Source organism: Drosophila suzukii, chromosome X, assembly GCF_043229965.1.
Source record: "Drosophila suzukii chromosome X, CBGP_Dsuzu_IsoJpt1.0, whole genome shotgun sequence".
NCBI classification, from domain to species: Eukaryota; Metazoa; Arthropoda; class Insecta; order Diptera; family Drosophilidae; genus Drosophila; species Drosophila suzukii.
The window spans coordinates 2,004,345-2,021,032 of NC_092084.1; the positions used below are offsets into that span (position 1 = coordinate 2,004,345).

Here is a 16,688-nt window from a genome sequence, read left to right on the forward strand (position 1 = left end):
CTCTATTCTATTGTAAACATAAGCTAGATCAAATACAATGGTATTTTTGTAAATTACTATACGGTTATATTTTGTACCATCATATTGCGGTTGGTTTTTTCCAATTTATCAATTTTAATCTACAAAAATTGTATGCCAAATACATTTTCAGGATTTTTGATTGCTTTGAGATAAAGTTCTGAGTGCCATCATTTTTTAGAATTAGGAAAAGAAAAAGATAGGATTAAAATTCTGATGATTGAATATTGTACACCAAAAGAATTTCCCACCAAAAGTAAAAAACATATCTACCTTAAATGGTTCACTAAAATCCACTGCACACGAAAACAGCCAACGCTTGCAAGCCGAATGTATTTCACAAATTTGCAAATGATTTTGTTTTAGTTTTGTTTTGTTTTTTATTATTAATCACTTCTTAAGTATAGTTTTAGTTTTTAGTTACTTGTTCTGCTCATTTGATTTGGTTTAGTTATTTGTTTCGTCTGCTCTTAAACATCGTACATTTTCTAGAAAATATGAATTTGGTTTTATTACATTGTCCACACTTGGTGTATATAGTATATATGGTATAGGTGTATATAACGCATGCTTGTATATCCGTTACACAGTTATATATCAGTATATATGCATCTGGTTACGTTTGTGTCCGCAAACATTGTTCATGATCTAGTTTCAGCTCTTTCTTCCTATATATGTAGACATTTGTTGAGGATGGAAGAGTCGGGATTGCTTTTGCAGATGGGGATTGGTATGGAAATGGGGGTGGTGATGGAGATGGAACAGAACGTTAACACAGATGAGCCTTAGAAAAAATACGGATGGATGTGGGTCCGGAATACATGTATATAAATCTGTATTTCTAGGTATAGGCAAGGTATATAGGTCGATCGCCTCGTATTGCTTCGATCGTGGCTCTACCAATCTAGGTCTCTAAGTGTGTGTCATCGGGTGAGTGTTTTTCTTTTTCGTGAGAGTGGAGATAACTTGATTCCCTTCTGGCTGGTTGTATATATATATGTGTTTATTAGTCCTACAATATGGGTATGCCGCGATTATACAGTTTTGGGGATGAACAGTTTATATATCAGAAGACCAAGTTACCATTATAAGTCGTTAGCTTTGTAGGCTTCAATTTTTCAGAACAACGATTTCATTTTGCATTTCATAATAATATTCTTATTTTGGTTTAGTTGCCGGATCCTCTCAAGAACCGCGCCGCATTCCCACCGTTCCTCTCTTGGATCTTTGGTTGTATCTCAGGCTCCCCGTCAATTGCCCAGTAAGTCCACTAATAGGGATATAGGTTCTTGCGCTTGAGCTCCATATCCAGATCGGCCAATTGCTGCAGGAATCCATCGTTGGGCCGGATATCGCGCCTCATCCGCACCGTGCGTATCGCGTCCACCGCCGACATCTTCCGGCAGATCATCAGGTAGGCCAGCACACAGGTGGCCGATCGGGACATGCCCACCAGGCAGTGCACCAGGATCTTGCCTGTTAGAAAAGAAAACTGATTAGTAGGGAGTTCTTCTAAGGATTGTCACTAGAGTAATCCAGCGGTCGGCAGCTTTCTATTAAGCGGGCATAGCTCTCGTCGCTCCGTGCCGCCACACAAACAGTGTACAACAGCGGTATTGCATGCCGACCGCTGGCCTAAACGATCCAGAACAAGCTCGCATATAATTAAATGTCAATAAATTCTTGAAGTCTGAACTTTAACTTAGACAGATTATTTCCGCAGCTCATAAATTGATTTTGGCTTGAGCCTGTGAATTCAATGATTACTGCGGTGTAATCTTTAGAGAATTTTTCTAGATTTTTATTAACGCTGCTTACTCCGGACCCATTACCACACCACTTACCGCCACTGCTGATGGCGCTGTCGATGAACTTGGAGGCCACGTAGAAGTATCGTGAGATGTCCGTCGTTGGGGCATCGACCATGGGGAAGCCCATGTACCTAAAAACACAATCCTTATGGTTGCGTCTATCGCACAAACAAACACACACAGTACACAACAAACAGCAACAACAAAGTTGAGCCAAAATCGAGATGAGATGATGTTTTTGATTGCAATATAATGGTAATGTGCAATGGAATAATGGTACAAAAATGGTATTTACGAGTGCGTAGGAGAGATAAAAAAAAGAGAAAGAAAAATAGGAATATTTTTTCAAAGAAATTTCGAAATGTGTGACATAAATAGTGTAGGTGCAAAATTAAAATTCAAACTGTGTGCGAGTCAAAACAAAATATGAACAAATTTTGAGCGAAAGGTTTCGAGAATTTGCATTCCTTTCGATTGTTCATGTTGTTGCCTCTTGTCGGTCCAGCAATTGGGATTGGAGGATTATAGATCGGAGCATGGGACTCACCTGATGCTGGGCATATCCCGGTAGTAACTGTGTCCGGTGTCCACCTGACCATAGCGACATCCCTCGGCCGCGTTCAGGACATGGGTGATGCCCATCATTCTCAGATAGGTTTTGTTTTTGGCCGCCGCACTGGAATAGGGGGTATATCACTGAAAGATTATTTTTCTTGGAGCTGGACAGAGCACTTACGCATCGCCAATGTAGATGCCCGGATAGACCTCATCACAGTCTACGTCGTGGATGGCGCACTCGGCGCGCCGGAGTCCTGGGAGTGCCCGGCTAGGAGCCATCGAGTAGTGCAGGACTCGCTGCAGCTGACGGCCAGTGGTCTGTTCGGAGGTCTCCATGCGGCTGGGCGACTGCAATGGGGTCCAAATTATACACAAAGATCAGTAAGTGGAACCCAAGTATTCTACATAACAGCGACATGTTTACACAGAAACCAAACAATTCACAGGCTAACCAGGTGTTAGTAGTAAGCTCTCGGTTGACAAAGCTCTTAGGCACCTGAAAACTATTCCAGTCCTGGGAACTCACAGCTCTGATTCGAAGACCTATCCAATTTCATCAACCAGAATGAAAGTGCCGGATCCGCTTCATATTAACAGCAAAATGTACACACACAATTTTAGCCATCCAATAATGTAAATAGATACTATCAATTGCATTTTTCGATTTCCCTTCCTTTAAGGATAAAATCAATTCAAATGTATTATTTTGTATCACTTCATAGTGAACAAGAAAGAAAGCTAACTTCGGCAAGCAAAAGTTTCTATACCATTGTAGGTCATTCCCGTGGGAGCATTTTTTATACAGAGCTTTCCAATTTTTGAAAACTAAACACTAATTTTTGAAATAATATCAAAGTTTAAAAAAAGTAAAGATCGTGTAATTTGCAGCTTTGCTCTAAGGATCATACAAAGTGCTTTTAAATATCCTGAGACCAATCACTGTATTTAAGATGTCATTAGAGCTTTTCATTAAAAGAGAACTCTGGAAATATGTATTTGGAAAATCGATTTACCATTACTTAAAAGTCCTTCGGTAATTAGATTTTGTGGAAATTTTTGGCAGCCTTCTAAGGAGTCCCCCTACTTCATATGACATCACAGTCCTAGCGCCAATTGCCAAAAAAAAAAAAACAGGAACTAAAATGCCTAGCCTTGCAGATTTATGGCAAAGGCGAAGGTCGCAATTTGGTTACAAAAGATGACAAATCAGACGGATAAGGGGAGGTCGCCCCAGGGGGTTCCGCCTTATATGTATATATTTTCAGTTCGTTGTCTGACAATTTCAGGGACAGAAAGTGAAAACTTTGTCTTGCCTTTTGTGTTGCTTTGTATCTTATATTTTGTTTTCCCTTTTTGATACCATTTTGTTGGCTATCGACTGTCTGACTTGTCATAATATTATAATCTCGAGGACAAGGGGGCGGTGGATAGGTGTTCACGTTTCGGAAACTTTTGCTTTTTGTCGCGGCATGCGACCCTGAAAATGAAAATGAGCGAAACGACGGCGGTATCGAGAGAAAAAAATTAAATATATATATCATTTTAAGCATCTGTCGCTAGACTATTGTGACTGATCTATGGCATATAGCTCTCGGCGAACACGTCTTTTATATATAGCTTCTGAGATTCTGGTCGGCGCAAGGTGTGTGTGGGTTAATTGTTCTAAATCTGTTGATGAAAAGCGCGAAAAATGTGGCGGTTATGTATAGCATTATTTTCGCCGTGGCCCATATATCCGCCAGATACGAGTGTTATAGTGTGCGCGAAATTAGTTTTCAACATTGGTTAGTTGGGAAATACGGGAACTCTAACTTTGGAAGCACTCAAGACAGCACAATTTAAAAACAGATACATGGTATCCACATTTAGAAAACCTCATGCAAAGCTTTATTTTCTCTGGCAACAGGACAAACCTGATAATAGTGGGGACTATATCTATCACCGATGCTGCTGCTGTATCTGTCTGTGAGAAGCTGAAAAAAATGATTATAAATAATTGTGTAATAGGGTAAATAGAGTATTAAATATATAAAATAACTAGCTCGTTAAGATCCCCTTTGGCAAATCAATTAATGACCTTTAGTAATAGATATTTTTGCTAAGGGTAATGCAATACGGAAAATATCTGGTAAAAGAGAGAAACCTGGGCTATATTAGGTGGAAACGGAAATAGAGGAAAAGCTTTTGCTCAGGTGAGTGCGAAGCTGCGCGCCTTGACCTTGTCCCCCTTGCCAAGAAAAATGCGCTACCGCCCACCCACTCCCAGCCGCCCACTCCCCGCCCACTGATTTGCATCTAAAAATACTTGATAGAAAGAAAAAAAATTACTCACCGATGATATACAGTGAAAATCAAACGAACAAGAAATGTGTAAAGAGAAAACACGTAGATATATTGGAGCAAGTGGAACCCAGCTACGAGTTTCTTGTCTGTGACTCATCCCACGCCCCCGACCAGATCCCCCCAATATATACGATAGATGCATATATAGATATATATAAAGATGAGTGAGGCCCGCATGACAAGACAATTAGCTGGACACGACAAATCCAAAGGGGGAAAATACACAAAATACCAGATACGAAACAAAGCACAAAAAAATGCAAGCCAAATGGAAACAAAATCGAAAAGCGAGTGGAAAACACTGGCATGATTGAATGTTGTTGGAACGGTGGCCCGTCTAATCGCCAGCATATACAGATATATAGTCGTGGCATCTATATGGCATTTCCATTCCCATTCCGATATTCCCCCGCCCCCGATGTCTGAGCGATTCGTGTGAGTGAATCTATTGGCAACTTTGAAAGTGTTCGTATCTTATTATAGCCGCATTGAAAGCAGTCGACAGCGAAGGGGCCAAAATACCTGAGAGGTGTGTGTTCTATATGAGGAGGAAACCGGGAGAGGGCCACTTAAATCATTTCTACCAGTTTCAATTTGTTTGCTTTGAATGATTAATAAATGTAAGTAAAATGCATCTAAGTAGACTAAGGCCTTATGACACTTGTTTGATTTTTGACTAACTAAAAGTCATGGCAATCTAGAAAAAAATCCTTACAACATTTTCGTAATTCAGATATTAAAATAATTTATGTTGCCTCTGGCCTTACTAAATTAAATCAGTCAGTTACTAAATATCTTTAATTAGCTACAAATATAATTTCAATTTATCAATTTCATTACAAATTTTAATGATTTTAAAAATGGCAAAACCTATTTCGGGTTGAAAAACAACAATATTTTAAAGATCAGAATTTTTTAAAAAATATTTTCCCGTGTATCGAGTTCTTTTCCAAAGACTGTATCAATCTCGTTTTAATTTCTGTTACCCCCGGGCAAAATAAACTAGTTCATAACGGAGGCTCCCACACACTGCAGCCACTTTAAGGACGTCATAATCTCGTTTCGATTGCGATTGATGTCCTTTGGCACCGCTGGGTGGGTCAGGTCAGCCACATGCACAGCCACGGCTTTCATTTGACCCACATCCGCTCCACATGTTGCGGCTTGCAGGTGGCAACAGTTGGGCCCCTGCTTGACCCCTGGGCTGACACAGTTCTCGTTTGCCTTCGATATCTGCAGGAAGTGCAGCAAACTAAATGGAAAATGGAAAAACAATGCCACAGTGCAACAATGTGGGGCATGATGGAAAGTTTCATGGAGGCGGGGGAGGGGAATGAGGCTAGACAATGCAATCAGCTAAATAAACTAAGCCCACTAAGGAAGGACGCGAAAGAAAATTATGCGGTCAGCCTTGCGAGCTCGCCTTTTACTATTATTAAGTGGGGTTGCCTTAGTTATAAAACCACTCTTTAAGGATTACAACCAGGAATTTTCGATGTTATGTATGATATTTCCATCATAAATCCTGATTTCTAGGAAGGGATATGGAATCTAGTATTTGATTATATATTTGACATTTCTGTAATAGATCGTAATATTTAAAACACGAAATAAAATAAAAACCATTTAGGACAAGAAGGTTGTTTGAATATAAGCTTTACCACTGTCGAGGTTTTCAGGATAGTACAATTTAAGTTAAACATTTGATCGGAACAAATCTCCAATAATTTTAATACCAAAATAAAAAATAAGCCAAAAGTACTTTAGGTTAACACAATTCTTTTAAATATAACGTTGCGTTTACTATTACTCAGAATTAAATATTTTAAATAAAATATTTTTTTCTTCTGTCACTACAAATCCAAACTTCCAAAGTACAAAATAAAAACCTACAGAAATTTAGGATAAGTAGATGGTTTTAAAATATAAACACTATATATACACTTTTTTATTGAATGAAAAAACTTTTTAGTAATTAAAAATCAAAAATTCTCCAAAACTTTTTAGTATACAACAACTGTTTACTATCTTTTTTAATGGAACACAGTATACAAGCATCGGCGGACATTTTCCATCGATATATTTATTAAAACTTTTTGTAATTCATTCGCGATTTACTTGCTTGGCCTTGGGCAGAGGAATTCCCAGAAATAGAAACACGAGAGCGAGAAAAAAAAAGGCGAACAACAATTTTCCTAAAATCATTTTTCAAGTGTGAAAATGCTCGGCTGAAAATGTTGGAAATTAAAGCAAAGCAAAATCAAGAGCAACAATTAATTTTCGACCAAAAGGAAATTTACAAGCTTTCCTTCTTTTTTTCGTCTGGCCAATGGCATTGATAAATCTATACATATAAGTGTGACACATATACAAAGTATAGATACATAGTTATCTGTATATCTGCATAATCTGCATAGTTTTGGGCACTCGACAAATGCAAATCGCATTGACATGCAAGCCAGTAGTGTTCTGCAGTAACTTTTTTTGTTATTGATTAAACAGTCAACGAACCAACGTGGAATGCCCCCGATCCCCCGAAAAACAGAGGAAAATGTAAACAAAATTCCCCAGATAATTATGAAAAAACAGAAAACTGAAAGAGACATTCCTCAGCTGATTTCCCAACATTGAGCGCGAAAAACTTTGGCAGCCAGCAAATCAAGAAACGAAGCCAAAACAAAACAATTTGCCACATTGCAAAACTAAATTTCAATTAAATGCGCAATTCAGAGGATGCTTAATTTGCCTTTTAAGGCGGGCACGTTTATGGGTTGGGAAAGATATATGCGACTATCCCATCAAATAGCTGTCTGCCTGTCATTCACAAACTTATGCAGCTTACAAGTGGGAAATTAAAGGTTCAGGGATTGCATTATAGATATATTCTCCATAAAGTTAACTTAATAAATGGGTTATAGAAATTATATAAATTATATTATAAATTTATAATGTTCAGTAATATGTGGGGATTTTTGACTTTTTGATATATTGTATCTGTCTTCACATACTTTTTTATATACGATTATCTCTCCCATTTCCCAAGGCCGACAACAGATCGCCGATTGACCTTGAGCTTGAGAATAACGCTTCCCCCATTTTGGGTGGGTTTCTAGCTCGGTCCAAATGGGGAAACGCTTTCAAGTTGCCGCTTTTGAGTTTAGCTTCTGCCGCAGCTATCACTCTGAGAAAAATTTCGCTTAAAAACATTTCTGAGTTCTTTGAATACCCAAATATTTTCCAGGAATTTAAAAACTAATAATACGCTGCCTAAATTAAAGTATCAAATGCTTTTAGCTGGATATTAATGTTTACGTGTATATCTACGTGCTTATGAAACTAGGATCTTATACACTTCTGAATAATTTTAAAGACAACATGTAGGTATATGAAAAATGCTTTCTGGACATCTTACAGAAATAAGAATAGACTTCACCATACGTTTATACGCCTTATTAGGTGAATTTAAATCTTTGTACTTTCATGAATGAAGGTACATTAATTGTTGTTATTTTATATGGTATGTTAGAGCTATACGATCAATATCAGCCATTTTTTCTCGGCTTTTAAATTTTGTAATGCATATTTCTAGACATTAAGTTTTGATATTTAAAAATATATTATGAATAGATTACATTTGTGTAATTTCTAAAACTGTATAGGCTCTCCTATTGTAGAATTGAAATACACCCCGTCTCAGGAGATCTGAATTTTTTTTCGCAGTGCAGCTCAAGCGTTTGCCTTTCGCCTTCTGCTCAATCAGGCGCAACAGCTGCGATGCGACACGCCCACAATATCGGCACAAAGCGGCTATATATAGTATTTACCTACGATACACGTATAATATGTGGGTCTACACAGATACAGTGCTCTATCGATTGTTCAATTAGCGCTCCCGATGGGCTTGACACTGAGCCAGCAGCACTGGCAGCGGAAAACGGCGATGACATTGACATTTTGCTAAGCTCGGGGGCTTATATACTGGCAGTACAGTAAGCACCTATATATGTTTATCTGCCATGGGCCTTACAGCACTTCACAATGGCCATTACACGGAAGCCGAGCAATTAATTTGAGCCACCAACTTATTTCGCTTCACTGCCTCCTGAATTCATTAGGTTTTTGCATTCGATTTCGGGGCCTCAAGTTCCTGGTTTGGGCCACTTAATTCTTCCGTTTTTTCATTTTATAATCAAGTCAACTGGTCCAAGCGGCGTATGAGTACTCTCCTCTAGCCAGCCCACAAGAGCCGAAAGCCTATTACCACCGATCCGCATTTTTGGGTCAATCAAATCCAGTGCAGCGTCACTAATTTGGTTAGGCTAATGCTAATTCCCGATGGTTTAACTGCCGCGGGTGGGAGTTTTCAATTAGTCGGAGGGCTTTCCATTCATCGGCATATTTTTGCGACACGCATGTAAGGCTGCCTGTCATGTGCAATGATTGATTTTTGAAAACATTTGTTATCTTAATTGGCCATCATGAGACCATAGGAAAATGTAGTAGTTAAATAAATCACATTTTTAAATAAAGATATCAGAAAACAACAGACAAAATAGTCAAACGGAACTCGTAGTAAATTCTATTCTTTATACAACTATTGAAATAATATTAAACTCGAGGAATGGGCAGCAAGTCCACCAAAAATAACCCATTTCTTAAAAGGTTAAGCCACATTATTTTTTTAATGTTTTACTAGAAAAGCTAATTACTTTAATTTTACTAGATAACATCGCTAGGATGCCAAGAATTCCAGAAAACTTGAAGTGTTTTAGATTTAAACAGGCTGCAGTAGCTTTTGGAAAAATCTTTACCCCTGCAAGGACATGCCCAACTCTAAAAGTGACCCCGACCCAGGACCATGTGCAGTGGTGACCCAAAAAATGAGGCGCCAAAACCGAGTTAATGCCGGATAATCGCCCGATAAAAGCCACAGACAAAGATGGTTATTTAACGACCCACATGTTGGGAACAGTTCGGTGGTGCTCTTTGGGTGGCATGGGGCGGTGTGGTGGGCTTGCCACGCCTTGGAAAGGCACTTGAACTTTGCATTTGCATTTAGAGGCCTTCAAAAAGGGCGGTGGGTGGTAGGCGGTGGTGCACACATGTGCCAAGGCCTCAGTCCCACAGAAAATAGAACAAATTATATTTTCCTTAGCCTGATTTTTGTGTCGTTGTTCCTTGTGGGTTATAGGTGAAGTGGCTTGAGGTTGGGGGTGTATGGAAGAGGGTGGCCAAATTGGGTCAGCCGAGCGGGAGGACGACATGGCCGCAGATTGAGGCGAGTCAAGGTCATCAGCGCTCGCCGTCACCATCGTCATCAGCTGTTTTTGACAGATGCCCGACGCTAGCGTCGAAAAGTCTGCCACGCGGCACTTGACAAACCAGCCTGCGCCACGCCCCCATCCCGTCATTACACTGCGCGAATATCTAGTAAAAATCTTTATCGTTAACAACTTAAATAGTACGTATTCCAGAAAGGAAAGTGGCCTTTTTATTTATGCTTTAGAGCTAAAAAATGTTTACAAAAATATTCAAATTGAAATTTGAGATAAAACAATTTCTATTTAAAAAAAAAACAAATTTGTTTGATATATCATTGTTTAGCTGCAAACTATTTCCGAATTTCGATTTTTGAAAGAAGATCTCTATCATTAATGCAGATTTTTTTTCCAGTATTCTGTACACTTTATCGCCACCCTTATCCGCCCACTCTCTTTGTTTTTTTAACCCTACTTTCCCCGCTTTGCCCCATTGTCCTTCCGCTTACCGCATATCTCCATGACATCTTTGTGGAGTGTGTGTTTTGGGTTTGTTGTGTTTCGGTTGTGTTTGGATCCTGCTCCTTTCTCCTGCGCCTTCGTCGCCTTTCTCGATATTCGGACTATCTGGATATGGGAATAGTGCTGGCTGAATGGACTGATGGATTGATGGACTGATGGAGGGGGTCGCACGTTTGCGGGGGCTGCGCTTTCGTTATCCTCTCGGCGGTTTCCTTGATCGATTCAGGTAAATGGTAATAACAATTATTAGGATCAAAAATGCAAAACCACCAAGAAGTGGGAGAAGATTTCAGTCACCCACACACTCGGACACGTAAATCACTCACTCACAGCCAAAAAAAATAAAATAAACAATGGTTAGCTACCTCTTTTCTCCCTTTCAAAATATTCGATTCTGCGGCAGCTCTCACTTTTGGCTGCTTCTTGTCACTCAATTACTATTTCTATTTCGGATCTGTTTATTTGTCTTAATTGTTTGCTGTTTTTCAGCGTTCTGGCGACGGGCACTTTTTTGCGACTGATTCGCGGTGCCGCTTTGGGGTTGTTTTCTAGGCGCCGAAAGCTCGTCCGCCCCCCAAAAGCGGCCCTGTGACGTAGGCGCCCGAACAAAGCTCGCTCTTTCGGGCTGAAGCTTTTGAAACGCTCTGCACGTGGCACTGCGCTCCGTACACTCGAAGAAATTACCTTATAATCCACATCAAAAGTTATCGAACGATTTCTATGTTTCGAAATCAGGATATAAAATTACGATTGTTTATTATTATTCTTAAGATATCTCACCTCTCATTCCAAATATAACTAGCTTAATAACAACTTATCCAAAAATAAAACCATATATTTAAAGTCGGTTCATTTTGGGACACCAAAACTTAAGTTCAGCTAATTACTACCTGGATAAATACAATCAGATGGAAACTGATTATTTTATGTTTCAAAAAAAAGAAGGAGTCTCCGCACAACAAAAAATCCTATATAGTTTTAATGATTTAGATTTCTTTTTTAGAGTGTAATACGTGTGTGGGTTACCGACACCCACTTACGCATATGTAAATATTTTCGTAGTTACATTAGCTATTTACGAGTAATTCATGTTTCAGTCGCACAAAATTGGCAAGAGAGGCAGAGAGAACAGCCCTGACAGGGGCCAAAGCTTTAAGCCAAAAGTTATCGGCCAAGTTCAGGTGCCCTCGCCCACCTGAGAGCTGGGTATCGTTTTCAGTGGGATTTGAGCGTCGTGTTTAGGGTAAATCTTCAACTTATCGATGAGTTGTTGGCACCTATCTGTTTGAATAAAACTCTAACACTTTAAAGTGTAAATAGTTAGAATAAGGGGTGCTTTTTTGTCAGAAATACCTTTACCTATTTTTCGACCTAAAAAAAAGGTTTCTTGGCAGTCATTTTCTGAAATAGGGTCAGAATAAGGAGAGCCATACCTCGTTGGGCTCGTAATTTAATTTCCAATCGGTTGGCATTTAAACCTGGAAATTTAAATTTTTGGCCAATTTTCGCAAAAATAGATGATGTAACCCCTTATGAAAAATGCGAAAATTGCTTTAAAAATAAATTTTTTCAAAAGTGATGGAAATCGTTAGCCCAGGTTGTAAGCTGCTCAAGACAGTCAGTCTTTCTTCTGTGCGCCTCGTTTTGACCAAGTTATGATTGAAATCCCGCCAAAAATAAGGGTGTTTTTGTCTGAAATCCTACTACCTATTTTTCAACCAAATAATAGGTATTTTGGCAATCATTTTGCGAATTAAAGTCGGAATAAGGAATGCCATACCTCGTTGAGCTCGTAATTTAATTTCCAATCGATTGACATTGAAACCTGGAAACTTTAATTTTTGACCCATTTTCGCAAAAATGGATGGATGGTAACCCCTTATGAAAAATGCAAAAATTGGTCAAAAAATAAATTTTTCCAAGAGTGATAGAAATTGTTAGCCTAGGTTGTTAGCTGCTCGAGACAGTCGGCCTTTCGGCTGTGCGCTTCGTTTTGACCAATTTACGAAAAAAAAACCGACAAAAATATGGGTGTTTTTGTCTAAAAAACCACTACTACCTATTTTTCAACCAAAAAAATTGGAATTTTGGCAATCATCTTGCGAATTGAGGTCGGAATAAGGAATGCCATACCTCGTTGAGCTCGTAATTTAATTTCCAATCGATTGGCATTGAAACCTGGAAACATTAATTTTTGACCGATTTTCGCAAAAATAGACCCTTATGAAAAATGTGAAATTTAGTCAAAAAATAAATTTCCCGGAATGTGATGGGGATCGGAAGCCTAGGTTGTTAGCTGCTCAAAACAGTCAGTCTTTCAGCTGTGCGCCTCGATTTGACCAAGTTACGACTGAAAAACTGCATTAAATAATGGTATTTTAGTCTGAAATCCTACTACCTTTTTTCGACCTCAAGAAACTAGGTATTTTGGCCATCATTTTGCAAATTAAGGTCGGAATAAGGAATGCCATACCTTGTTGAACTCGTAATAAAATTCCCAATCGATTGGCATTCAAACCCGAAAACTTTAGTTTTGGACCGATTTTCGCAAAAATAAACGATGTTACCCCTTATGAAAAATGTGAAATTTAGTCAAAAAATAAATTTCCCGGAATGTGATAGGGATCGGAAGCCTAAGTTGTTAGCTGCTCAAAACAGTTAGTCTTTCAGCTGTGTGCCTCGATTTGCCCAAGTTATGACTGAAAAACTGCATTAAATAATGGTATTTTAGTCTGAAATCCTACTACCTTTTTTCGACCTCAAGAAACTAGGTATTTTGGCAATCATTTTGCAAATTAAGGTCGGAATAAGGAATGCCATACCTTGTTAAGCTCATAATTAAATTCCCAATCGATTGGCGTTTAAACCTGAAAACTTTAATTTGTGACCAATTTTCAAAAAATTGAAAAAATTTGTCAAAAAAATACATTTTACGAAAAGTAATGGTGATCTTTAGCCTAGGCTGTTAGTGTTATTTTATAAATATTTCAAAATCCTAAAATCCATCGGACATCTGTGATTCGTTATAACAAAATACTCTGAGCAAAACTCAATGAAAGCTTTTTCATTATTATTCGGAAACGATTCTCCCATTTTGAGCAATATGACTGTGAGAATCAAAAATAGAACTGCGAATATAATTTAAGACGAGAGATTAAATAGCTTTTGCGTTTGACTCTTTCAATTGTCGAGCGATGACTGATCACGATAAATACTTTTCGCCTTGATATTCATTGAACTTGGCTATTGCGGTAGATGCAGAAGTGGAAATATTTTCAAATCTGTGCATGGTACTACTGAGTAAATGAAAGTGATTGCCAGCGAGGAAAATGAAAACGAACCACTAAGAAAGCTATCAAGACTTAAAGTAGACAATCAGTGGTGGGCACTTTTTATTGAAAACTTCATTTTACGAGTAACTTACTCTCCTCGACAACTCTCCCTGCCAAATGACAATTGATTTGTGCATCCGCTTTTGGCTCTGGATGCCAGCAATCAGCCAGATCCCGGCATGAATGGAAATTTAAAAGCCATAAATCTTGGGGATTTTATATCATCTGTAACTATGGCAACAACAGCGTTGCAATCAAATTAACTGGCAAGAAGCAGGAAACAATTCCCCCCAGTAGTGTTGCTAACTTAGCTTTTTCTAGACGAATTTCGATGGAATTTCCAAGACCCTGATTTTCAAAAAATATTTATTTAAGATTTTGGAGTCTAAAAATGTAGCCAAAACTAAAAGAGAGAAATTTAAATAGTTGAGGTCACTACACCATTGAGTAAGGCAAGGAAACTGAAGAAAAAAGTAAGTAAAAAGACAAACACTTGAAAAGTGTCGGAGGGTAATTTTTTTTTTGGATCGGGGTCAACACATTTTTAATCTTTAAAAAAGTCGTCTGACTTTTACCTTTTTCTAGTAATATTTGGCTTCATTATATTTGTTTAGGGAAAGTTGTCATCTCGGGATCGATTGTCTCTTGTCGGCTAGTTCCAGCACGCGTCTATGACGAAATGTGTTTGGAAAACGCCTGTTTCTTCGCCCTCCGATGCGTCGATTCCACTTGCCACCTGTCAGACGTCAGCGGCGGCTTAGCAGCTTAAATTGTAAGACGATGGGGGGATGGGGATGCTCCACATTGTCAACGGCCTCAACACCTTGGAAATGCGACAAAGGAGCGGAGACTCCAGCCCAACATAATTTGCTCCAAGCTATTCGGAGTGAGACCGTCTGCATGTGTGTGATGTATTTATTTTTAAAGCAAAGCACTGGACTACAAGTTATGGATTTTAGGAAACGGTTTTTAAAATAATTTGATGTTTATTAGTATTTTTAACATTATAACTCCAGAAAAGATGCCTCAAAGTATGCCAAAATATATTTTGGTTTTTCACAAACAGCTTTAAAAGTGGTTTTAAACTTTTAGAGATTTTTGTGATTCTTTCAAAACAACCAAACATTTTTTTATAAAACGCTTGTTCGAATATCTCCAAAATGTCTGGTGTATTACTTTTTTCTCACATACTTTTAGACACAATTTCCTCGATGTAAAACGTTGATATTCCAAAAAAATGTTGAATATCTTCGAAAAATACTTTTTCTCTGTGGTCCAGTGAACTAATCGTGCTCGACTGGCTCATTGTTGACAATGTCGTTTGTCGTTTGTCGCTGATATCTGGCCGGCAGGTGCAAGCAGACGCATTGCTGGAATTGCCTTTTAATTGTCTCCTCGCCTTGCAGCTCCTGATGGGCCTAAGCTTCTGGAGAATGGCCCGGACGATTCTCCAGCGGCGGCAGAATGGGAAGCTGCGGATCAACTGGCTTTGGGTAATCTGCTAGGGCTCTGGCCGAACGCTTTTCATCTGATTTGTGCCTGTCAGCTCGATTGAGTGTTGTCGCAGCCCGAAGAAATGAACACGAGCTATATGTCAAGTGTGCAAGCCGTACTCTTTGATACTCTGTCAAGGTAAATATTTATTAAAAATATGCTTAAAAGTAAATAAGTGTAAAAATCAACTGAAATCTCCAGTGACTTGAAACCCTTTTAACAGGCGACATAAAGTATGCAATAAAAATAATTGAAACCCGGAAGTTTTATCCTTTTATTGGCCCTTTTGTAAGAGGTTTTATACCATCTTTTATTTTTATAAGGTTCAAGACACTAGAGTATACATACATGTTCAAAGGGTATTTTAAGAAAATCCAAAAAACTACATCATGAAAAGTGCAAGTTGTGTAAATGAGAGCGTGACAAGATTTCCCGCTTTTCCTGCTTTCATTTTCCCGTTTTCGCGACGGCTGCTGACAAGTTCGGAGGGCCTTGTTATTTTTAAAGAAAACAACATCGAAGTATTCCATTCCGAACTCGCGTCACTCCATTTCCAATTCCTCTACCAGGCGGAAGATTTGCAGTGGCTTATTTTTAGACGCCCAGCGAGACGTTTGGACCGTTTTCACAGTTGGCTTCATTCACTGCCCTCCGCAACTCCCTTCTGGGGCCAATTGGAAAACCAATCTCCTTTGCCTCCACAGAAATTAATTTGTATGCCCTTAATAGTATTTTAATTTAATTCTAATTTTGAATTTATGTTTTTTATACACACATTTTAATTATTAAAACGAATTGTTATTATTTCTTTAATAATCTCATTATGGCATTAACACAAACTATTTTTTCTCGTGTAGGAAGTGGCTCGTTTCATCCGATTTCATTCTTTGTTTGGATTGGTCTGGTGCAGACACGAACATTAACATCCACATAGCTACAGCATTTTCCCACTTAATTGCAACGAGAAGTGCAGAAATAGCTGGCGATGACGAGGGAAATGGAAATTCCGGGGATTCGTTGGAGTGTTGGGCGTGCTGGGGATCGAAATCGGGATCAGTTCGATCCGTCTGTCCAACTGCAATCCATCTGCCTGACGATCTCTATTTTGGTTACCCATCCTGGCATTTCAAAGATTGTTTTTCAATTGATCAATTAGTAGATGTCTTGATTTTTTACACTCTTTGGGGAAAAATATTTACTTATTTAATTTCTTTCTTTGCAATACCAAAAACCAGTTTCATCTATTTGGGATTCTCATTTTATTACATAGCATTGTATACTTTCATATATGATGTTGGGATCATTATAATTATAAAAATAATATTCACTCTTAATGATAATTACCAAAAAAA

General features: G+C 38.5%; 1 protein-coding gene and 1 long non-coding RNA gene across 5 annotated transcripts; one reads left to right on the plus strand and one right to left on the minus strand.

Moving 5' to 3' along the window:
- Window positions 1–373: 373 nt before the first annotated feature.
- LOC108015325 (dual specificity protein phosphatase 3) lies at window positions 374–11,035 on the minus strand. Of its 4 annotated transcripts, none has more exons than XM_017081725.4 (7): window positions 10,876–11,035; window positions 10,498–10,722; window positions 4,301–4,360; window positions 2,566–2,735; window positions 2,377–2,505; window positions 1,863–1,960; window positions 374–1,494 (listed from the first exon to the last, which is right to left on the minus strand). In XM_017081725.4, exons 2-7 carry the CDS (start codon window positions 10,513–10,515, stop codon window positions 1,289–1,291), a joined length of 681 nt encoding a protein of 226 aa, XP_016937214.1. In that variant the 5' UTR covers window positions 10,516–10,722; window positions 10,876–11,035; the 3' UTR covers window positions 374–1,288. The 4 variants fall into 4 exon arrangements, with proteins under 4 accessions (XP_016937214.1, XP_016937213.1, XP_016937216.1 ...); XM_017081724.4 differs by having other exon boundaries at window positions 1,863–1,987; XM_017081727.4 differs by lacking the exon at window positions 4,301–4,360.
- LOC118878304 (uncharacterized) lies at window positions 4,349–16,672 on the plus strand. The gene is made up of 3 exons (XR_011604702.1): window positions 4,349–5,350; window positions 15,249–15,474; window positions 16,194–16,672. It is a non-coding gene; the product is annotated as an uncharacterized lncRNA (long non-coding RNA).
- Window positions 16,673–16,688: the final 16 nt, after the last annotated feature.